Source organism: Ovis canadensis, chromosome 22 (assembly GCF_042477335.2).
Source record: "Ovis canadensis isolate MfBH-ARS-UI-01 breed Bighorn chromosome 22, ARS-UI_OviCan_v2, whole genome shotgun sequence".
Taxonomy (NCBI): Eukaryota; Metazoa; Chordata; class Mammalia; order Artiodactyla; family Bovidae; genus Ovis; species Ovis canadensis.
In genome coordinates this window covers 60,656,860-60,682,525 of record NC_091266.1, presented here as the reverse complement: position 1 = coordinate 60,682,525, position 25,666 = coordinate 60,656,860, and the positions used below count along the sequence as shown (strand labels likewise).

General features: G+C 40.7%; 1 protein-coding gene across 3 annotated transcripts in view; it reads right to left on the bottom strand.

The window, feature by feature from the left end:
- Positions 1 to 25,666, bottom strand: part of FANK1 (fibronectin type III and ankyrin repeat domains 1) — a 121,744-nt gene that overhangs the window by 20,514 nt on the left and 75,564 nt on the right. The window contains exon 2 of one of the 3 annotated variants that reach the window (XM_069566857.1): positions 706 to 870. In XM_069566857.1, coding sequence (XP_069422958.1) covers positions 706 to 755 — 50 coding nt within the window. In that variant the 5' untranslated portion in view covers positions 756 to 870. Of the gene's footprint in view, positions 1 to 532; positions 600 to 692; positions 871 to 25,666 lie in introns of those variants that run through there. The other 2 variants (XM_069566856.1, XM_069566858.1) reach the window with 2 other exon arrangements.

Sequence of the window (25,666 nt, the reverse complement as noted above, 5' to 3'; positions counted from 1 at the left end):
TGCTGCTGAGCAACTAAGCCTGTGTGCCGCAAGTACTGAACCCAAGCGCCACAACTACTGAGCCTGCACGCCTAGCGCCTAAGCTCTGCCACTAGAAAAGTCATCTCAATGAGAAAAAGTCATCTCATCTCCAGCGGACTGCAAAGAAGAGTAGCCCCCCACTTGCCGCCACGAGTGAAAGCCCATGCAAAGCCATGAAGGTCCAGTGCAGCCACAAAAAATAAAATAAATAATTAAAAACAGAAGGAAATGCATTCAAGAGGAAGGCGAAAAGCCAGGCCCTGATGGAGGAGAGATGGAGGTGGCAGGTGGGTTGGAAGAGTCGGCGAGGGACCAGTGATGCAACGTGAGTGTCAGGGAGTTGTCACACCTGTGCCCAGGGCACCCTGATGGGAACCTCAAGTGATTTCATCCAACTCTCCTCTGATTCTGTCTCCACATTTCGGATTTGAAATATATACCATTAGAATATTTCAGAAGCCTACAGAGCTCTCAGAGGTCTAGGAGGTTTAATTTCAAAGCGACTGCTCACCCTTCTTTTCCGAAACTCATCCTTCACAGAAAGAATGGATCCAATGATGCTCTCTCATCCTTTTAATTTCAAAAAACAAGTCTTCTTAGAGACAACAGAAACCAATCCAGCTAATCAAGAAACCAAAGCAAAATATTAAGCAATTCAACATTGCACCTACGTATAAATGATACCATAAGTGTGCAATTTGGGGTCCTCTTCTTCGATAGAAAACCTGAACCATTGTTCCTGGGGCCCCTGCCGCTTTGCTTTCTTCTCCAGATCCCAGTATAGTTCAATGCTGTGATGAGTCACTTTGCCCACAACAGGCGGATGAGGCTTTGAGGATGATGTGATTTCTAGAAAAGAAAAATGATACAGTATTTCAGGGCTGTTTTCCCATAACGACAAGAGAGACTGGCTGAGTGTGTTATAGCTGCTCAAAGACCAGCTGTGTTTTCCTCTACATCAGCCATACTGTAGGTATGTCTCCCTATGGTTTGAAGAACCTTGGAAAAGCATTGAGTGATAGAAAATTCAGCTGATGCAGTGAGCTGCCACGTTCATCAATGAGGTGACTGCATCTTACCCATCGACCTCACACTTCATCCATGGACCTTTCCAAAAGGTTGGTTAACTTATGGAACAAATTAGGATGTTCTCTGAGCTGATGAAACTCAGTTTGCCATTATCACCCTTCAGTGAATTGGCTGGTAAGCAAAGTCGTAGGCAAATGAAATCACTGGTCCAAATATTTGTAACACAGATGACAAAGGGTTGATGCCGATTCTATATAAACAGCTCTTACAAACTAACCAAGGGGAAAACCGAAAGGGCAATAATAACAACCACGCAAAAGATGAGCAGTAGACAAAACGGTGAAAATAAACAATTTCCAAAAAGACACTTATATTGCCTAGTAGCCATGGAAATGGATAACAATGTCAGACACTTAAAAAGAGCTTCATGACTATCAGAAGTGACCACGTGGGGAAAGGACAGCTATACACTGGTTGGTGGGGGGCAGGGTGTGGAGTATGAATTCTAGCCTTTTTAGAAAGCAGTAAGATGGCATCTATTAAAATTAGAGATACATACACCCTCCTCTGCAACCATCCCAGTCTTGGTAGACTCTCCTGCAGAAGTCTGAGCACATCGGGACATATATATAGTGGACATTAACTGCTACAGCTTTTAGCCAATTACAGCAACAAAAGGAGAAAACCCATTAATAACAGAATAGTCAAATAAATGATGGTATGTCCATAGCATGGAATATTACATGGCCTTTAGAGATAAATTTGTTCTGCACTAGATGCCTTGAAAGTAGTTCCAGAAGGCATTGTTGAGGCAGAAGTCAAGATGTCGAGAAAAAGAGGGTATTTCATTTCTGTAAAAGATGACAAGGGGCACAGCAAACAGCAAGCTGTTCCATACCTAGTTTTTCTGTTTCATGTTACTTTCGTCTCCCTTGCTGGATTTTTAAGTCCTTAGGGCTGGGCCCTTGACTCACACTGCCTTTAAAACCTTTCCCCCTCCCTCAGAGTCTTTCAGGCCTCAAAAACTACCATTGTTATCAAGAGAAAACTCTAACTCGAAAAGATACCCCAGTGTTCACAGCCACATTATTCACAACAGCCAAGACATGAAGGGAGTCTAAGTGTTCATCAGCAACGGAGTGGATAAAGAAGACAGGGTACACAGACACGATGGAGCATCACCAAGTCATAAAAAAGAATGAAACCGTGCCATTTACAGCAAAATGGAGGGACCTAGACGTTATCACATTAGGCAAAGTAAATCAGACAAAGACAAATATATATGACATCACTTCCAAGTGGAATCTAGTATATGATACAAGTAAACTTGTTTACAATACAGAAATAGACCCACAGAAATAGGAAACAAACCTATAGTTACCCAAGGTGGTAGGGAGAGAAGAGATGAATTGGGACTTTTGGAATTAACATCTACACACTCTTACGATTATACAATGGAAGTGACAAATAGATTCAAGGGATTAGATCTGATAGACGGAGTGCCTAAAGAAATGTGGATGGTGGTTCACAACATTGTATAGGAGGTGGTTATCAAAACCATCCCCAAGAAAAAGAAATGCAAAAAGGCAAAATGGTTGTCTGAGGAGGCCTTACAAATAGCTGAGAAAAGAAGCAAAAGGCAAAGGAGAAAAGGAAAGATATACCCATCTGAATACAGAGTTTCAGAGAAAGGCAAGGAGAGGCAAGAAAGCCTTCCTAAGTGTGTGTGTTAGTCACTTAGTCGTGTCCGATTCTTTGCGACCCCATGGACTATAGCCCGCCAGGCTCCTCTGTCCGTGGGATTCTCCAGGCAAGAATACTGGAGTGGATTGCCATTTCCTCTCTAAGGGATCTTCCCAACCCAGGGATTGAACCCAGGTCTCCTGCACTACAGGCAGATTCTTTATCATCTGTGCTATAGGGAAGTCCCTTCTTCAGTGAAGAATGCAAAGAAACAGGAAAACAATAGAATGGAAAAGACTAGAGATCTTTTCAAGAAAATTAGAGATAGCAAGGGAATATTTCATGCAAAGATGGGCACAATAAAGAACAGAAACAGTATGGATCTAACAGAAGCAGAAGATATTAAGAAGAATACACAGAAGAATCATGCAAAAAACATCTTCATGACCCAGATAACCATGATGGTGTGATCACTCACCTAGAGCCAGACATCGTGGAGTGTGAAGTCAAGCGGGCCTTAGGAAGCCATCACTATGAACAAAGCTAGTAGAGGTGATTGAATTCCAGCTGAGCTATTTCAAATCCTAAAAGATGATGCTGTTAAAGCACTGCACTCAATATGCCAGCAAATTTGGAAAACTCAGCAGTGGCTGGGAAAAACAGGACTGGAAAAACTCAGCTTTCATTCCAGTCCCAAAGAAGGGCAATGCAAAAGAATGTAAAAACTACCACACAATTACACTCATCTCACACGCTAACTGAGTAATGCTCAAAATCCTTCAAGCTACGCTTCAACAGCATGTGAACTGAGAACTTCCAGATATACAAGCTGGATTTAGAAAAAGCAGAGGAACCAGAAATCAAAATGCCAACATCCACTGGATCATAGAAAAAGCAAGAGAATTTCAGAAAAACATATACTACTGCTTCACTGACTGTGCGAAAGCCTTTGACTGTGTAGATCACAACCAACTGTGGAAAATTCTTCAAGAGATGGGAATACCAGATAACCTTACCTGCCTCCTATGAAACCTGTATGCAGGTCAAGAAACAACAGTTAGAACTGGACATGGAACAACAGACTGGTTCCAAATCAGAAAAGGAATACGTCAAGACTATATATCATCACCCTGCTTATTTAACTTATATGCAGAGTACATCATGAGAAATGCTGGGCTGGTTGAATCACAAGCTGGAATCAAGATTGCCAGAAGAAATATCAATGACCTCAGATACGCAGATGACACCAGCCTTATGGCAGAAAGCAAAGAGGAATTAAACAGCCTCTTGATGAAAGTGAAAGAAGAGAGTGAAAAAGCTGGCCTAAAACTCAACATTCAAAACACTAAGATCATGGCATCCGGTCCCATCACTTCATGGCAAATAGATGGGGGAACAATGGAAACAGTGATAGACTTTTATTTTCTTGGGCTCCAAAATCACTGTGGATGGTGACTGCACCATGAAACTAAAAGATACTTGCCCCTGGGAAGAAAAGCAATGACAAACCTAGACAGCATATTAAAAAGCAGAGACATTAATTTGCCAGCAAAGGTCTGTATAGTCAAAGCTATGATTTTTTCCAGTAGTCATGTACAGATGTGAGAGTTAGACAATAAAAAATGCTGAGTGCCAAAGAATTGATGCTTTTGAACTGTGGTGTTGGAGAAGACTCTTGAGAGTCCCTTGGACTGCAAGGAGATCCAACCAGTCCATTCTAAAGGAAATCAACCCCGAATATTCATTGGAAGGACTGATGCTGATGCTAAAGCTCCACTAATTCGGCCACCTGATGTGAAGAGCCAACTCATTGGAAAAGACCCTGATGCTGGGAAAGACTTAAGGCAGGAGGAGAAAGGTGCAACAGAGGATGAGATGGTGGGATAGCATCACAGACTCAATGGACCTGAGTTTGGGGAAACTCTAGGAGATGGTGAAGGACAGGGAAGCCTGGCATGCTGCGTCCATGGCGTCTCAAAGACTTGGACACGACTGAACGACTGAACAACAAATGTGTAACTGAATCACTTTGCTGTACGTTTGCAACTAAGGCAACATTATAAATTAACTACACTCTAATTTTTTTAATGTCATTGATTCCCCAATATTTATTATCCATAAAGAGAGGGTCTTTTGCTTCCCCCATCAGCCAATATCTCAGGTAGCTGACCCACTACCTCTGGGACCCCGGGGCCTCCTGCAGTATAGCCCCATACCAACCCCCTTCTCCCAGCAAGACAAGGCTGCCCTGATCCTGCTTTGCCAGGAGGATGGACAGCCAATTTCCTTTATATTTAGATCCCAGAGATATAGCAGGCAGTCTGCAAGCTCATTCTTTAAAATTTTATCTTCCTAGTATTTATTGAATGCATTGCTTGATGGAATTAGAGAAAGCTGGGTTTGAATACCGGCTCTGAATCAGAGATGAAAGCAGTGCTTGGTGACAAAATCTATGAAGCATCTAAATAAACTATGGGATATTTCAGACCAATGGTACCCTAAGTCGCGTCCAACTCTTGTGACCCCATGGACTGTAGCCTGCCGGGCTCCTCTGTCCATGGGATTCTCCATGCAAGAATACTGGGGTGGGTTGCCATTTCCTTCTCCGGGGGAATCTTCCCAACCCAGGGATCGAATCTGGGTCTCCTGCATCGCAGGCAGACTCTACCCACTGAGCTACAAGGGAAGCCCACACAGCAGCTAAAAGGAAGTAGTTTTCCAGGCAACTCAAATCTCAAGTGAGTGTGTAAAAACACAGGTTCAAAGGATACACTGCATTGTATGTGTGTATCTTTTTAAAACGTACAGCACACTGTATACAAACTATACAACTATAAATATAGTTTATAAATATAGAGACATAGTGAAAGCTGGAAAACACTGACGAATGTACATCGCCAGGAGAGAGTGCTCTTAAAAAGAGCCAGGGAGTGGATGAGGTAAGCTGGGGCAGGAGGGTGACTCACCACTGCATTTATAAGGTTTCATGTCATTAAGAATTTAAGGCATATACGGCAAAACATTAACCTTTGAAACCTAGGCGGTCCATTGGGGCATATTATGATTTTCAATACTTTTGGTGTATTTGAAATATCTATTTTTTAAGAAATAACTATACAAATAAATGATATACATTACTTTTGTGGAGCTGTTGGTTTTCTTAGCAAAACGTATTTCAGTGTTTTAAATACTAATTCAAGCACACGGGGAGAGGAATTAATGATCACATACCACTTGTCGGACACAGGTCTTTCGACATGAGTCATTTCATTCAATTTCTGCAACTCTGACTGCGGAACAGCGTGGTGACTTCCATTATGACATTGTTAACTGAACAACTCTTTTCTTTGTCAGAGCCTCCTAAAACTATTCAGAGCCTCCTTAAACCTGTCAGAGACCAGGATGGGCAGACTGTTATGAATTACCCTCACGATAAGTAGAAGCTGAGTAAAATTTCAGTTCCAGAGACATCCAGCTTAAAAAATTGGGATTAACATATACATGCTACTATATATAAAACAGGTAACCAATAAGGACCTACTGTATACCACAGGATACTCAGCTCCATATTCTGTAATAACTGTTAAGGGAAGACAATCTGTAGAATATATATGCGTGTGTGTGTGTGTGTGTGTGTGTGTGTGTGTTTGTGTGTGTATAACAATCATGGTGCTTTATACCTGAAATGAACACAGTATTGTAAATCAACTAATTTTAATTCTTTTTTAAGACAAAAAATAATGATCCCATTGGAAATCAAGAAAGATAAGAAATTCTTGGGACTTCTCTGATGGTCTGATGGTTAAGAATCCGCCTTCCCAAGCAGGGTGTGCAGGTTCTGCCCCTGGGCAGGGAACTAAGATCCCACACGCCATGGGCAACTCAGTCCCTGCAGAACAACTGGAGAAGCTTGCACGCTGCAACAAAGACTGAGTGCAGACAAGATTAAAAAAAAAACAACTTTAATTTAAAAAAAAGGTAAGAAAATCTAAATGAATGCCCAGTTTCAAAAGGAACAAATCAAACGGTTCACAAATTTATGTGAGAAACAAGAAGACAACATCCCCAGCTTTGCATGTGTTTCTCACGCCTTGTTCATCACTGACATGGGCAAATAGCCAGAGACCTCTGTCCATCACTTTGGCCTGACCATGGATGCGCCACTGCCCCCCGACCCAGCAGTGTGCCCACTGCCAGCTGCAGGGACAAGACAGAGTCAGAACCCTCCCTGTTCACCATCACCCCCTCCAGCTCCGCTACCCTGGAAAAGGCGTGGTGTGTAGATGGTTGATTAAGTGGTTAAGACGGTTAAAGACTGCCTGGAGGCATAACCATTATAGCAGCCTGACCGAGCCCAAGACAAGACCTGACACGCCCAGAACCCCAAAGGTTAGCGCGCTAACCCACAGTGATGCTCTCCATCTTCTTTACTTTGAAGCACGACTTAACAAGATCCAAATATCCAGCCACACAAGAGCTGCTTTTGGCAGAAAACTGTTAATGCCAGACAGGACCCAGATGGCCTTCCCAGGGGCTCAGTGGTAAAGAATCTGCCTGCCAATGCAGGAGACTCAGGTTTGATCCCTGGTCAGGGACACGATTAAGAGACTAAACAACAACAATAAAAAAAACTCAGACGCAGAGAGGGTTAACTTGTCCAAGGTCACAAAGTGCTAACTGGCAGAATCATGATGAAAATACAGGTCACCTGGCTTTTCAAATGTGTATTTAATTGTCTCTTAGGAACAGAGAGGCTTCCCTGATAGCTCACTTGGGAAAGAATCCGCATGCAATGCAGGAGACCCCGGTTCAATTTCTGGGTCGGGAAGATCCACTGGAGAAAGGATAGGCTACCCACTCCCAGTACTCTTGGGGCTTCTCCTGTGGCTCAGCTGGTAAAGAATCACCTGCAATGTGGGAGACCTGGGTTCAATCCCTGGGTTGGGAAGATCCCCTGGAGAAGGGGAAGGCTACCCACTCCAGAATTCTGGCCTGGAGAATTCCATGTACTATATAGTCTATGGGGTCGCAAAAAGTCAGGTACAACTGAGCAACTTTCACTTTTTAACTTTAGGATCAGAGATGTGATATGCAGACCCTGGGGTAAAAAAAAAAAAAATGTACTGTTGGTTAGATCTCCAGGTTTCCTCCAGCCACACATTTTACATCAGGGTTAAATTGGGAACTTATTTGAACTCCAAGGACACTTTTAAACGAGCAAGAGAAAGTAACAAGAGAAAGGGAGATAATGAACCAGTGGTTCAAATAATGAACCACTCATTATTTGAATGAGTGAAGGCTGGGAATGTGACACCGGAGAAGGAAGGGAGGGAGGCTCCCTCCCAGCCCTGGGTCAGGAAGGCTGCTCACTGGCAGGAACTTGGTCCATAAAGAAGAGGATGAGATGGTCTAGGAGGGCCACAGGCAGAGAGGTTTGGTGATGTTCACCTTGACCCTGCGAAGTAGGCAGGAGACCAGCCAGATGCCTCTTTATGTTTAGCATGGAACGCAGAGGAAAGGCTCTCAAATGTGGGTAAAATAATCAGTGAGACAACTTATAAATATCTGAGAAGGTTTTTTTTGGACCAGAGCAAGGAATAGGCACCCTGTTGGGAAAGTATGCTAAACTGAGTTTACTCCCAATACATGAACAAATCCCTTTATTTTTACATTTATTCTTCATCCTCAGGATCGACAGTGAAGCTGGAATTGCAAGGGGAAGTAAGTACATCTAGGTCAACAGCTCTGACTTGCTGTACCCTGACATGAACCTACCAGCTGTCATAAGTAATAATATATCTTTCCCAAACTGACTACAATCAACATCTTGGAAAACTCAAAAGCCCATCTTTTAGCTATTTATTTATTTAGCCAAGATGTTTATGTCCACATTTGCACTGACATTTATCTAAGTAGAAACACTATTTGGGGAATTGTTTTCATAATTTTATAAAATACACACACAACACACATACAAACACATAGGCATAGATTCAATTTAGATGCTTTTTATACAGGAGTTTTAGAACTCTATTTTTCCTCATTATAACTATCAGATCTTTTAAAAGGTACTTTTGTTTATTTAAGTCTGAAAACCAGTATCCAAATTTAGCCAATCATATAGTCTTATGTCATAAACTTGTGCTTAAAGTTTAGCTTTTCTAAAGATTACTAACAAAAAGAAAAAAAAAAAAAACACCTTTCAATTTTGCATCTTTCCTTTAAAACAACTGGTAATTTCTTTCCCTCATGGCAAATTTTTCTTACCTTAAAAGTTTTCCAACAAAGAACAGACTGGTGCTTGCAAGAGGCCAGGTGGGGTGGGATGGGGGGAATGAAAAACGGATTAAGGGGGTCAAAAGTTACAAACGTCCATCTACAAAATAATTAAGTCACGGGGATGTAACATATAGCATGGTGACTATAGTTAATATTGCATATTTGAAAGCTGGAGAGCCAACAAGTCCATCCTAAAGGAAATCAGTGCTGAATATTCACTGGAAGGACTGATGCTGAAGCTGAAGCTCCAATACTTTGGCCACCTGATGCGAAGAGCTGACTCATTTGAAAAGACCCTGACGCTGGGAAAGATTGAGGGCAGGAGGAGAAGGGGACGACAGAGGATGAGATGGTTGGATGGCATCACCGACTCAATGGACATGAGTTTGAGTAGACTCCGGGAGTTGGTGATGGACAGGGAGGCCTGGCGTGCTGCAGTCCATGGGGTCGCAAAGAGTCAGACTCGCCTGAGCGACTGAACTGAGCTGAAGAGTAGAGGTGGCACCAGTGGTCAGGAACCCGCCTGGCAATGCAGGAGATGCAGCAGACCTGGGTTAGATCCCTGGGTCGGGAAGATTCCCTGGAGGAGGAGATAGCAACCCACTCCAGTATTCTTGCTTAGAGAATCCCATAGACAGAGGAGCCTGGCATGCTATGTCCACAGGGTCTGACCACAAAAAGTCAGACAGGACTGAGCAACTAACACTTTCACTTTCAAGAGTAGATCTTAAAAATCACAAGAAAAAAGGGCGGGGGGGGAGGGAATGCTTATAACTCTATATAATGATTCACGTTAACTAGACTTAACCTGGTGATCATTTTGCTATGAATACAAATGTCAGATCATTATGTCATACACCCAAAACATAACATTAGATGTCAATTACACTTTAACAATATAAAAATACAGATATACACCCAAAATTTTTTCCAAGAGAAAAAGAGAAAGGAAAAACAGCAAAAAACTATAAGGCCAATCTCAAAAGGATGATTATGTAAGAATTTATGTATGTTGTGTACTATAAAAGCTTTTTGTAAGAAACTTCTTATGCAAATCTGACAAATAAGACAATTTATGCCCCTCTTGCCATTTGTCAAGTAATAAATAACATGAAATTGAAATAGAGGGCTTCATAGACTGTCACTGTTCGGTCCCCATGGTTACAAAGATGGAATAAAATGTGGCTCTCTAGTACACGCCAGAAATCCATTTTAAAAAACTATCATTTACAAATCATACATTTAAATACAGAAAAATATAAAGTTTAAATAAACCACTGTATAATATTAGGCCTTGACATTCTAAAAAGTTTAAATACATGGGTTGTAATAATATAACAGAAATGTGCCAGCCGCCACAGGAGGAGTCTCAAAAGATGAGTGAATAAAAATATTACTCAGTATCTTAATGATAAGCAACTGACCATATTTTAAAACACTATGGAGAGAATTTGTGATCATGATCTGTATTGGTTTTACCAATTCTCATCAGCGCCATGAAAAGCAGGGACTGAAAGAGAGAAAAAGCAAATCTGGGTACGTTCATTACACATATGGAATCCCATAAAAACAGGGTGGCAGTTTCTCTGTCCTTCCAGAGACACCTGCAAATTTACTGAGAAGGGACATCTGCAGCCTGGCCCTCTGGTGGCCGGTGGCCCACAACAAAGGTGACAGCAGGCAGAGGGGTTGCTATTAAAGAACAGTGGTAGCTGCCACCTCGGAGCAATCCATCACGGCTTGACCGTGCGTTTACAGCAAGCATAAATCAGGAACATATTCCAAATCAGTAAGACACAGAGATCATAACCATTCTTACACCTCGGGCTGTGAAAGTGTCAAAAAGCATGTTTGCCGTGAATACATATGAAAGAAGGGATTCTTCAAATATCACGATACCAAATAGTGATGGCAGTTCCTCCATTTCATGGGGAGGGAGGTGGGAGGGGGGTTCAGGATGGGGGACACATGTCCACCCATGGCTGATTCATGTCAATGTATGGCAAACACCACCACAATATTGTAAAGTAATTAGCCTCCAATTAAATAAATAATTTTTAAGTAAAATATGATAGTTTCAGTGAGTTTAACACCAAACCATTATATATGGCTTTCATACAATGAATCCTATCAAATCCTCACAGATAAAAGGACCAAGGACAGAGGCAGATAATTTTTTTGCAAATGATAACCAGTAGTAACCACAATTAAGAAAATGCTCGGGCTTCCTTGGGGGCTCACTGGTAAAGAATTCGCCTTCCAATACAGGAGACACAGGTTTGATCCCTGGTCCAGGATGATCCCACATGCTGTGAGACAAGTAGGCCCATGTGCCACAACTACTGTGCCCACAACTACTGTGCCAGGATTACTGAAGCCCATGCATCCTGGAGCCCGTAATCCAGAAGAACAGAAGCTCCTGCAATGAGAAGCCTGAGCCCGCAACCACAGCAGCCCCCACTCGCCAGCTAGAGAAAGCCTGCACACAGTAATGAAGACCCAGTGCAGCCAAAACTAAATACAATTTAAAACAAAATGTTTGCACTTTCTGCTTAACTTTAAAAGGGGGGGGGGGGGGGAAATAACTGTGAGATGCCATTTTATTGATAAAATTGGGTGACAAGCACGTAATGATAATACCTTATTTATGCTGTTTGAGATTGTGATACAATCGGCTTACTTGTGGATAGCACCATACAATCTTTTCCTAAAGCAATTCAGCCATATTCAAAACAACGATCATAAAAATATCCCACCTGGTGACCCCACTCCTAGAAACATATCTGAAGAAAATAACTAAAAGCAAAAAAAAAAAAAAATTTTAAGTGAAATAAAAATGTTTGTATTACGTGTACTTTCACTTTCTAGTATTAAAACATTTCAAGCGCATAAAAGAATTGAAAGAATATTATAGTGAACCCCTTGTACCTGACACCCAGCTTCAATTATCAGCATGATTATGGTCAATCATATTTCATCTAGGTTTCCACATATTAATATCTCCATCCTTCCCCCTAAGATCTGGATTATTTAATAGCTAATTTTTTTTTTATTGACGTATACTTTATTTACAATGCTGCATTGGTTTCAGGTACACAGCAAAGTGATACAGTTATTATATATATCCCAGGTGGCACTAGTGGTAAAAAATCCACCTGCCAATGCAGGAGACATAAGAGATGTGGGTTCAATCCCTAGATCAGGAATATCCCCTGGAGGAGGGCATGACAACCCACTTCAGTATTCCTGCCTAGAGATTCCCATGAGCAGAGAAGCTTGGCAGGCTAGGGTCCATAGGGTCAAAAAGAATCAGACATGACTGAAGCAACTGAGCATGCATGCACATATACATATATACACACATTTATCTATGTATTCTTCTCCAGATTCTTTTCCATTATAGATGATAAGACCCTGAGTATACTTGCCCAAACTATACAGTAGGACCTTGCTGTTTATTTTTATATATAGTAGTGTGTATCAGTAATTTCCAAATTAAATAAATAAGCAATGTCAGTTTTCACTAGTCCCAAAGAAAGGCAATGCCAAAGAATGTTCAAACTACCGCATAATTGCACTCATTTCCTATGATAGCAAGGTGATGCTCAAATCCTTCAAGCTAGGCTTCCACACCATGTGAACTGAGAACTTCCAGATGTACAAGCTGGATTTAGAAAAAGCAGAGGAACCAGAGATCAAACTGCCAACATCCATTGTATCATAGAAAAAACAAGAGAATTCCAGAAAAACATCTACTTCTGCTTCATTGACTACGCTAAAGCCTTTGACTGTGTGGCTCACAACAAACTGTGGAAAATTCTTTAAGAAATGGGAATACCACACCACCTACCTGCCTCCTGCAAAACCTGTATGCAGTGCCGGGGTCCAGCCCCGGTGGATCCAGGGAATTTGAAGGTGTGGACTACGTCGGCGTCTTTGGAAAAATACATATTTAACCACAGATATATAGAGAGATTAGAAACGGATAGTGTAGTAGGAAGATTAGTGGAGAAAAAGAGGCTGAATAACTTGGTCTACGTGGAATAGCATCCATGCTCCAGATGGGAATTCAGCCAGAAAAACGGGAGCAAGAAAGAAGCGACATGGAGGAATCAGTCTTTCCGGAAACTGATCCGATTTCTTTATTTTGGGGTTAGTTTATATACCTTCTGTTACACATAGGGATGAATACAGAGTCACGCGGGGGGTCAGCAGTCCTGACCTTTATCAAAATCAGGTGCTTCACATAAAAAGTTCTTAGGGATTTTATGATCCTTTCTTTCTGAGAACCAAAAAACTTATTTTTTCCAAGGGTGTTTTTTCTTAAGCCAGGCACCACCCTCCAAATAAAGTTACATTCCTATAGGGTGAGGGTCTAGTGAGTTACAATCAAGAAAGGAATTTATTTAACCCAAGGTTAACATGATTAATCTTAAAGGTTAATACTTATTTCTCCTATATGCTTAAAGGTTAATACTTATTTCTCCTATATGTTAGTTATATTCATTATAAGGGCAGGGAATATGGACATTTAGCAGCAAACATCAACCCAACAAATGAAAATCCTTTCACCAATGCTCCCCTTAAGATCTATTTAGTCTTAAGATAGTGATAAAGTTACATTTTTACGTAGCAAGGACACAGTGATTTATAACAAAGTACAGTGATCTATTACAAAAGAGAAAATCCATTAACTCAAAAAGTCTAGTATTGCTAACCTTAAAAACTACTATATTTCCTTTTCTATAGTCCAAATACATTGATTAATATATTCCCAGGTGCCTACGGATATGGAGGCCTGGCAGCAATCATTGACTCAACAAGAAGAAAAAGCCCTATGCTAATTAAGACTCTCAAAATACTCCAAAACTCTCTGTGCTGTTTATGGTTGAGAGGTAGTAAACAATCATGTGCCTAGTGGCAGCAGTATGGATAATCCTGTCACACAAGCTAGTCTGTCAGCAGAGAGGTTTGACCTGAGACATCCTTGTCCCACCCAGAGCAGGGAATTAGCAGCAATTATTGACACAACAAATGAAAAACCCTTCACCAATATAATTCCTAACCAACCCACTATACTAATAATTTCTAACTCCCCAAAAGAATTTGCCTTTAGTAAGTCTAAAACATCTCATGCCTCTCAGATTGGGAGGCTGTAAACAATCACATGTGGCCGGACGAACCTATACAGGTGGGCTAGATAACCTTCAGAGGAGTCCGTAAGCTGAAACACTCTTGTCACGCCCAGGAATTTTTATTGCCTTGGAGCTGCACATTTATTCCTTCTCCAAGAAAAACGGTTATGGAGGAGAGCATAAAACAGACTCTGGTTTGGGGGTTAGATGCTCGGGAACAGGGGGTTTCCTGAGGCTAGATCACACCTTTGCGTATGCCAAGCCTCCTTCCTCATGACCTTTGCCATGGGTGGAGTTCCTCACGCTGGCTCCCGGCAATGCAGGTCAAGAAGCAACAGTTAGAATCGGACATGGAACAATGAACTGATTCCAAATTGGGAAAAGAGTACATCAAAGCTGTATATTGTCACCCTGCTTATTTAACTTATATGCAGAGTACATCATGAGAAACACTGGGCTGGAAGAAGCACAAGCTGGAATCAAGATCGCCAGGAGAAATATCAATAACTTCAGATATGCAGATGACACCACCTTAATGGCAGAAAGTGAAGAGGAACCAAACAGCCTGATGGAGGTAAAAGAGGAGAGTGAAAAAGCTGGCTTAAAACTCAACATTGAAAAAAACTAAGGTAATGGCATCTGGTCTCATCACTTTATGGCAAATAGATGGGGAAACAATGGAAACAGTGACAGACTATTTTTGGGCTCCAAAGTCACTGCACACAGTGACTGCAGCCATGAAATTAAAAGACACTTGCTCCTTGGAAAAAAAGTTATGACAAACGTAAACAGCATATTAAAAAGCAGTGACATTACTTTGCCAACAAAGGTCTGTATAGTCAAAGCTATGGTTTTCCCAGTAGTCATGTACAGATATGAGAGTCATGTAAAGAAGGCTGAGTGCTGAAGAACTGATGCTTTCCAACTGTGGTGCTGGAAAAGACTTGAGAGTCCCTTGGACAGTAAGGGAATCAAACCAGTCAATCCTAAAGGAAACCAACCCTGAATATTCACTGGAAGGACTGAGGCTGAAGCTAACACTTCAGTACTTTGGCCACCTGGTGCAAAGAGCCAACTCATTAGAAAAGACCCTGATGCTGGGAAGGATTGCAGGCAGGAGGAAAAGGGGACAACAGAGGATGAGATGGTTGGATGGCATCACTGACTCAATGGACTTGAGTTTGAGCAAGCTCTGGGAGATGGTGAAGGATGGGGAGGCCTGGCGTGCTGCAGTCCATGGGGGTCACAAAGAGTCATACAGGACTGAGCGACTGAACAACAGCAACAAAATAGTCTAATTCATCCCTCCTTCCTTTTCCATTTGGTAACTGTAAGTTTGTTTCATAAATAAGTTCATTTGCATCATTTGTTTAGATTATACGTTTAAGTGATATCATACAGTATTTGTCCTTCTCTTTCTGACTCACTTGGTGTGATAATCTCTAGGTCCACCCATGTTGCTGCGAATGGCATTATTTCATTCTTTTTCCTGGCTGAGTAACATTCCACTGTGTGTATGCACCACACCCTACTCATCCATTTCTCTGTTGATGGACATGTAGGTTGCTTTCATGCCTTGGCTATTGTGACTATTGCTGCTTAATCGCTAAATTTTAATGAGCCTTCACTTTGTATCAGACTGTTCTAAGCAACTTACCTATATTTTATCATTTAATCTTCATAGCAACCTTAGGAGCTACTTGAATTTCCCCATTTTAGAGATGCACCATAGACACATAATGGTCATATAATTTTCCAGGGAGGGCACACTGTACGCAACAGAACAAGAATTTGAACCTGGGAAACGTGACTCCAGAACCAGGCCCTCAAACCCTCTGTATGCAATCTACTACCTGCCTATGTTTAAATAGAGAGATGCAGAAGTTACATAAAAACCAAGAGAATCACTTTAGCATCACTGATAACAAAAATTGAATACAAATGTCCAAGAGTATAGAATTTGTTACATACACTGTAGTACATCATTAAATGCAAGAGTATCTAGCCACTAAAAAGACACATGGAAAAATACATACTAATGTAAGTGTGTTTGATATGCTGGGAGAGGAAGACAAATCTGCATAGACTGATTATAATCACAAAATCTACAGATTCACATGAACAGAAGAGCTGAAAAAGAAATTTAGAAAAATGAAAGGCAATTAGAGTGGTAGAAGTATGACTGGTGTTTTGGGTAGATTTTCATGTCATAATAGCATTGAATAAGAAAAATGGAATAGCACACTTTCACTTATCTCTATGAAAACAAAATCCAGCTAAGATAAAACTACCAGTCTTAATTCTTCCTCCCTGAGCTTTTTTGTCTATAATAGAAACAAGTCTGTAAAAATGAACCAAGAATAAGTCAGTGTGGGTGCTTCATAGCATGAGACAGAGCAATTACTCTCTGGTTCAATTTATTGACCATTTTGGTGTCAAGCAGATATTCCACACCACATTTATTTCCAAGGAATAAGGTTACATCTATTCATTCGGCACATTGGTGGGACACTGACCCACTGACCCTGTGTCCCAAGGACACAAGCACCATAGCGGGGGGTTGGGGGTGGTAGCAAGGGACCAGCAGGACGTTGGGATGGGACAGTGGTGAACGGACAGTCTTCACAGTGCATCTGCTTAGCTTATATTTTTAAATGAAATACAGTTGATTTACAATGTTGTGTTAGTTTCTGGTGTACAAAGCGATTCCATTTCATATATATATATATATATATATATATATATATATATATAATTTTCTTCTTCATATTCTCTTCCATTATAGTTTATTACAAGTTATCAAATAATTGTGGCCTGTGATGATGCTGGGAAACATTGAAGGCAAGAGGAGAAAGGGATGGCAGAGGATGGGATAGTTAGATAGCATCACTGTCTCCATGGACATGAATCTGAGCAAGCTCCAGGAGGTAGTGGAGGACAGAGGAGTCTGACATGCTGCAGCCCATGGGGTCTAAAGGAGGTAGACACAACTTGGCAACTGAACAAGTGCTATACAATAGGACCTTAATGTTATCTATATATAGTAGTTTGTATCTGCTAATCTCATGCTACTAATGTAGCTCTGCCACAACACTTGCCATCCCCTTTGGTAACCAAAGTTTGTTTTCTATATGTGTCTCTATTTCCTAAATAAGTTCACTTGCATCATATTTTAGAGTCAACATATAAACAATATCATACAATATTTGTCCTTCTCATTCTGGCTTACTTCACTTAGTATGACAATTTCTAGGTCCATCCATGTTGCTGCAAATGGCATTATTTCTTTCTTTTGATGACTGAGTAATATTCCATTGTGTACGTATACCACATCTTCTTTATCCATTCATCTGTTAATGGATATATAGATTGCTTCTATGTCTTAGCAATTGTAAATTATGCTGCTATGAACATAAGTGGTCATGTATCTTTTCAAATTCGTTTTCTCCAGATACATGCACAGGAGTGGGATTGCTGGATCATATGGTAGCTATTTTTAGCTTAGGGAATGTCCATACTGTTTTCCACAGTGGCTGCACCAATTTACACTTCCACCAGTAGAGCAGAAGTGTTCCCCTTTCTCCACACCCTCTCCAGCAATTATTACTTGTAGACTTTTTGATGATGGGTGTTCTGACTGGTGTGAGATGATACCTCATTGTAATTTTGACTTGCATTTCTAACAATTAACTGTGTGGAACATCTTTTCATGTATCTCTTGGCCAACTGTACATCTTCTATTTAGGTTCTCTGTCCATTTTTTTTTTCTATTAGTATTTGTTTATTTTTTTTTCTTTATGAGTATTAACATTTTATTTTATTTATTTTTTTTTAATTTTAAAATCTTTAATTCTTACATGCATTCCCAAACATGAACCCCCCTCCCACCTCCCTCCCCATAACATCTTTCTGGGTCATCCCCATGCACCAGCCCCAAGCATGCTGCATCCTGCGTCAGACATAGACTGGCGATTCAATTCACATGATAGTATACATGTTAGAATGGCATTCTCCCAAATCATCCCACCCTCTCCCTCTCCCTCTGAGTCCAAAAGTCCGTTATACACATCTGTGTCTCTTTCCCTGTCTTGCATACAGGGTCGTCATTGCCATCTTCCTAAATTCCATATATATGTGTTAGTATACTGTATTGGTGTTTTTCTTTCTGGCTTACTTCACTCTGTATAATCGGCTCCAGTTTCATCCATCTCAACAGAACTGATTCAAATGAATTCTTTTTAACGGCTGAGTAATACTCCATTGTGTATATGTACCACAGCTTTCTTATCCATTCATCTGCTGATGGACATCTAGGTTGTTTCCATGTCCTGGCTATTATAAACAGTGCTGCGATGAACATTGGGGTACATGTGTCTCTTTCAATTCTGGTTTCCTCGGTGTGTATGCCCAGAAGTGGGATTGCTAGGTCATAAGGTAGTTCTATTTGCAATTTTTTAAGGAATCTCCACACTGTTCTCCATAGTGGCTGTACTAGTTTGCATTCCCACCAACAGTGTAGGAGGGTTCCCTTTTCTCCACACCCTCTCCAGCATTTATTGCTTGCAGATTTTTGGATCGCAGCCATTCTGACTGGTGTGAAGTGGTACCTCATTGTGGTTTTGATTTGCATTTCTCTAATAATGAGTGATGTTGAGCATCTTTTCATGTGTTTGTTAGCCATCCATATGTCTTCTTTGGAGAAATGTCTATTTAGTTCTTTGGCCCATTTTTTGATTGGGTCGTTTATTTTTCTGGAGTTGAGCTGCAGAAGTTGCTTGTATATTTTTGAGATTAGTTGTTTGTCAGTTGCTTCATTTGCTATTATTTTCTCCCATTCAGAAGGCTGTCTTTTCACCTTGCTTATATTTTCCTTTGTTGTGCAGAAGCTTTTAATTTTAATTAGATCCCATTTGTTTATTTTTGCTTTTATTTCCAGAATTCTGGGAGGTGGATCATAGAGGATCCTGCTGTGATTTATGTCTGAGAGTGTTTTGCCTATGTTCTCCTCTAGGAGTTTTATAGTTTCTGATCTTACATTTAGATCTTTAATCCATTTTGAGTTTATTTTTGTGTGCGGTGTTAGAAAGTGATCTAGTTTCATTCTTTTACAAGTGGTTGACCAGTTTTCCCAGCACCACTTGTTAAAGAGATTGTCTTTACTCCATTGTATATTCTTGCCTCCTTTGTCAAAGATAAGGTGTCCATATGTGTGTGGATTTATCTCTGGGCTTTCTATTTTGTTCCATTGATCTATATGTCTGTCTTTGTGCCAGTACCATACTGTCTTGATGACTGTGGCTTTGTAGTAGAGCCTGAAGTCAGGCAAGTTGATTCCTCCAGTTCCATTCTTCTTTCTCAAGATTGCTTTGGCTATTCGAGGTTTTTTGTATTTCCATACAAATCTTGAAATTATTTGTTCTAGTTCTGTGAAAAATGTGCCTGGTAGCTTGATAGGGATTGCATTGAATTTGTAAATTGCTTTGGGTAGTATACTCATTTTCACTATATTGATTCTTCCAATCCATGAACATGGTATATTTCTCCATCTATTAGTGTCCTCTTTGATTTCTTTCATCAGTGTTTTATAGTTTTCTATATATAGGTCTTTAGTTTCTTTAGGAAGATATATTCCTAAGTATTTTATTCTTTTCGTTGCAATGGTGAATGGAATTGTTTCCTTAATTTCTTTTTCTACTTTCTCATTATTAGTGTATAGGAATGCAAGGGATTTCTGTGTGTTGATTTTATATCCTGCAACTTTACTATATTCATTGATGAGCTCTAGTAATTTTCTGGTGGAGTCTTTAGGGTTTTCCATGTAGAGGATCATGTCATCTGCAAACAGTGAGAGTTTTACTTCTTCTTTTCCAATTTGGATTCCTTTTATTTCTTTTTCTGCTCTGATTGCTGTGGCCAAAACTTCCAGAACTATGTTGAATAGTAGCGGTGAAAGTGGACACCCTTGTCTTGTTCCTGACTTTAGGGGAAATGCTTTCAATTTTTCACCATTGAGGATAATGTTTGCTGTGGGTTTGTCATAGATAGCTTTTATTATGTTGAGGTATGTTCCTTCTATTCCTGCTTTCTGGAGAGTTTTTATCATAAATGGATGTTGAATTTTGTCAAAGGCCTTCTCTGCATCTATTGAGATAAACATATGGTTTTTATTTTTCAATTTGTTAATGTGGTGAATTACATTGATTGATTTGCGGATATTGAAGAATCCTTGCATCCCTGGGATAAAGCCCACTTGGTCATGGTGTATGATCTTTTTAATGTGTTGTTGGATTCTGATTGCTAGAATTTTGTTGAGGACTTTTGCATCTATGTTCATCAGAGATATTGGCCTGTAGTTTTCTCTTTTTGTGACATCTTTGTCAGGTTTTGGTATTAGGGTGATGGTGGCCTCATAGAATGAGTTTGGAAGTTTACCTTCCTCTGCAATTTTCTGGAAGAGTTTGAGTAGGATAGGTGTTAGCTCTTCTCGAAATTTTTGGTAGAATTCAGCTGTGAAGCCATCTGGACGTGGGCTTTTGTTTGCTGGAAGATTTCTGATTACAGTATCAATTTCCGTGCTTGTGATGGGTCTGTTAAGATTTTCTATTTCTTCCTGGTTCAGTTTTGGAAAATTGTACTTTTCTAAGAATTTGTCCATTTCTTCCACGTTGTCCATTTTATTGGCATACAACTGCTGATAGTAGTCTCTTATGATCCTTTGTATTTCTGTGTTGTCTGTTGTGATCTCTCCATTTTCATTTCTAATTTTATTGATTTGATTTTTCTCTCTTTGCTTCTTGATGAGTCTGGCTAATGGTTTGTCAATTTTATTTATCCTTTCAAAGAACCAGCTTTTGGCTTTGTTGATTTTTGCTATGGTCTCTTTTGTTTCTTTTGCATTTATTTCTGCCCTAATTTTTAAGATTTCTTTCCTTCTACTAACTCTGGGGTTCTCCAACTCTTCCTTTTCTAGTTGCTTTAGTTGTAGAGTTAGGTTATTTATTTGACTTTTTTCTTGTTTCTTGAGGTATGCCTGTATTGCTATGAACTTTCCTCTTAGCACTGCTTTTATAGTGTCCCACAGGTTTTGGGTTGTTGTGTTTTCATTTTCATTAGTTTCTATGCATATTTTGATTTCCTTTTTGATTTCTTCTGTGATTTGTTGGTTATTCAGAAGTGTGTTGTTCAACCTCCATATGTTGGAATTTTTAATAGTTTTTCTCCTGTAATTGAGATCTAATCTTAATGCATTATGGTCAGAAAAGATGCTTGGAATGATTTCGATTTTCTTGAATTTATCAAGTTTAGATTTATGGCCCAGGATGTGATCTATCCTGGAGAAGGTTCCATGAGCACTTGAAAAAAAGGTGAAATTCGTTGTTTTGGGGTGAAATGTCCTATAGATATCAATTAGGTCTAACTGATCTAATGTATCATTTAAAGTTTGCATTTCTTTGTTAATTTTCTGTTTAGTTGATCTGTCCATAGGTGTGAGTGGGGTATTAAAGTCTCCCACTATTATTGTGTTATTGTTGATTTCGCCTTTCATACTTGTTAGCATTTGTCTTACATATTGTGGTGCTCCTATATTGGGTGCATATATATTTATAATTGTTATATCTTCTTCTTGGATTGTTCCTTTGATCATTATGTAGTGGCCTTCTTTGTCTCTTTTCACAGCCTTTGTTTTAAAGTCTATTTTATCGGACATGAGTATTGCCACTCCTGCTTTCTTTTGGTCTCTATTCGCGTGGTATATCTTTTTCCAGCCCTTCACTTTCAGTCTGTATGTGTCCCTTGTTTTGAGGTGGGTCTCTTGTAAGCAGCATATAGAGGGGTCTTGTTTTTGTATCCATTCGGCCAGTCTTTGTCTTTTGGTTGGGGCGTTCAACCCATTTACGTTTAAGGTAATTATTGATAAGTATGATCCCGTTGCCATTTACTTTATTGTTTTGGGTTCGGGTTTATACACCCTTTTCGTGTTTCCTGTCTAGAGGATATCCTTTAGAATTTGTTGGAGAGCTGGTTTGGTGGTGCTGAATTCTCTCAGCTTTTGCTTGTCTGTAAAGCTTTTGATTTCTCCTTCGTATTTGAATGAGATCCTTGCTGGGTACAGTAATCTGGGCTGTAGGTTATTGTCTTTCATCACTTTAAGTATGTCTTGCCATTCCCTCCTGGCCTGAAGAGTTTCTATTGACAGATCAGCTGTTATCCTTATGGGAATCCCCTTGTGTGTTATTTGTTGTTTTTCCCTTGCTGCTTTTAATATTTGTTCTTTGTGTTTGATCTTTGTTAATTTGATTAATATGTGTCTTGGGGTGTTTCGCCTTGGGTTTATCCTATTTGGGACTCTCTGTGTTTCTTGGACTTGGGTGTTTATTTCCTTCCCCATTTTGGGGAAGTTTTCAACTATTATCTCCTCAAGGATTTTCTCATGATCTTTCTTTCTGTCTTCTTCTTCTGGAACTCCTATAATTCGAATGTTGGAGCATTTCATATTGTCCTGGAGGTCTCTGAGATTGTCCTCGTTTCTTTTAATTCGTTTTTCTTGTTTCCTCTCTGATTCATTTATTTCTACCATTCTATCTTCTATTTCACTAATCCTATCTTCTGCCTCCGTTATTCTACTATTTGTTGCCTCCAGAGTGTTTCTGATCTCATTTATTGTGTTATTCATTATATTTTGACTCGTTTTTATTTCTTCTAGGTCCTTGTTAAACCTTTCTTGCATCTTCTCAATCCTTGTCTCTAGGCTATTTATCTGTGTTTCCATTTTGATTTCAAGATTTTGGATCATTTTCACTATCAATATTCGGAATTCCTTCTCCGGTAGATTCTCTACTTCTTCCTCTTTTGTTTGGTTTGGTGAGCAACTCTCCTGTTCCTTTACCTGCTGAGTATTCCTCTGTCTCTTCATCTTGGTTATATTGCTGCGTTTGGGGTGGCCTTTTTATATTCTGATAATTTGTGGAGTCTCTTTATTATGGAGCTTCCTCACTTTGGGTGGGGTTCTATCAGTGGCTTGTCAAGGTTTCCTGGTTAGGGAGGCTTGTGTTGGAGTTTTGGTGGGTGGAGCTGGGTTTCTTCTCTCTGGAGTGCAGTGGAGTGACCCGTAATGGGTTATGAGACATCAAAGGTTTTGGGATAATTTTGAGCTGCCTGTATATTGAGGCTCAGGGGAGTGTTCCTGTGTTGCTGGAGAATTTGGGTGGTATGTCTTGTTTTGGAACTTGTTGGCCCTTGGATGGAGCTTGGTTTCAGTGTAGGTATGAAGGCATTTGATGAGCTCCTATTGCTTAATGTTCCCTGAATTCAAGAGTTCTCTAATGTTTTCAGGCTTTGGGTTTAAGCTTCCTGCTTCTGGTTTTCAGTTTTATTTTTACAGTAGCCTCTAGACTTCTCCATCTATACAGCACTGATGATAAAACATCTAGGTTAAAGATGAAAAGTTTCTCCACATTGAGGGACACTCAGAGAGGTTCACTGAGTTACAAGGAGAAGAGAAGATGGAGGGGGTAGTTAGAGGTAACTGGAATGAGATGCGGTGAGATCAAGAGAGGAGAGAGCAAGCTAGCCAGTAGTCACTTCCTTATGTGCGCTCTATAGTCTGGACCGCTCAGAGGTATTTACAGAGTTATACGGGGAAGAGGAGAGGGAGGAAGTAGACAGAGGTGACCAGGAGGATAAGAGAGAGGAATGAGTAGGAGAGAGACAAATCCTGCCAGTAACCAGTTCCTTAGGTGTTCTCTACCGTCTGGAACACACAGAGATTCACAGAGTTGGATAGAGAAGAGATGGGGGAGAAAAGAGACAGAGGCCACCTGGTGGAGAAAAAGGAGAGGCCAGAGGAGGAGAGAGTGGTCAAGCCAGTAATCTCGCTCTCAGGTAAACTTGGGTAGTGAAGTTTGGGTTTTTAAATGTACAAAATTGACAACAAAAACCTAAGAGCAAAGATTAAAAATCTGGAGTAGAGGTTGGATTTTCAAAGATACATTATTAAAGAAAAGCAGAAGGAAAAAGGAAGAAAGAGAAAAAAAAAAGAATTATTAAAAAACAAATAAACAAAAAAAAAAACAAAACAAAACAAAACACCAACAACCATCCAAAGAGTATATATGGTGTTTGCCTTAAAAAAAAAAAAAAAAAAAAGTCTTTTTTTTTTTTTTAAATAGTAATACTAGGTTATAGAAATAAAAATTAGGGGAGAAATAGAAGACTTAACAATTAAAAAAAAGCTCGGAAAAAAATGAAAAAAAAAAAAGCAAAAAGCAAAAAAAAAAAAAAAGAATGATTTTAAAAATATTAAAAAATTAAAAATATATCTGGCTCTTCTCTGATGTTATGGGCCGTGTGGGCTCACTTCCAAGGTGGTTCCCTCTGTTTAACTTCTTCTGTTTGCTGGTTTTTAGGCTCACTAGTTCAGTCGCGCTGTGGGGAGGGGGGATGCTGCAAACAAATAGCACTGTCGTGTGCACACAGTATTTCTGCCCCGCTTGACCTGTCCTTTCTCACGGCGCACAAACCGCTCCGGCTCTACGATGCTCAGCCGGGAACCGTCTGGGGCCGGCCCTAGGCTGCGTGCACTTCCCCGGTCCAAGCCGCTCAGTTTCGGCCCTCAGGCAGCCCTCAGAGGCACAAATGCGGCTGGGACTGCGCTTTGTGCCCTTCCCAGGTCCGAGTAGCTCAGGAGTTTGGCGAGCGCGATCGCCGCGGCTTGTCACCTTTTCCGCCGCTGCCGCTCAGCTCTCTGGGTGGACCGCTGGCGCACCCCGTGAGGCAGACTGTGACTGTCCAGCACCCCCAGAAGTCTTAGCAAAGGAGCCTGCTTGCAGTTAGGTAAGTAAAGTCTCTCCGGGTCTGCAATTGCCCCTTTCCAGTCCTTACGGCTCTGGCTGCCTGTCCCCGGTGGGGAATGGTCTGCAGCCGGCTTTTTCCGCTCCGTCCTTTGTTCTGTGCTCGGTCCTGGCGGTGTCTTATGTTCGAGCTTTTCGCGTGGTAGCTATCCCACAGTCTGGTTTGCTAGCCCAAGTTAGATCGTTCTGGTTGCGCATGGGGCGTTCCTGCCCGATTCTTGCAAAGCTCTGCAGCCCGCGCCTCCCACGCATCCCTGCCCTGCCCCCACTTCCCAATGGCGGATGCAGGCGTCTGTGCTGCTTTTCCGCTGGGGGAGTTACTGCTGGGCTTGTAATCTCTTGGTTTTAATTATTTATCTATTTTTCCTTCCTGTTATGTTGCCCTCTGTGTCTCCAAGGCTCGCCACAGACTCGGCAGGGAGAGTGTTCCCTGGTGTTTGGAAACCTCTCTTCTTAAAATTCCCTTCCCGGGACGGGCTTCCCTTCCCGGGACGGAGCTCCCGCCCCACCTCCTTTGTCTCCTTTTTCGTCTTTTATATTTTTTCCTACCTGTTTTTGAAGACAATGGTCTGCTTTTCTGGTTGCCTGATGTCCTCTGCCAGCCTACAGAAGTTGTTTTGTGGAGTTTGCTCGGCGTTGAAATGTTCTTTTGAGGAATTTGTGAGGGAG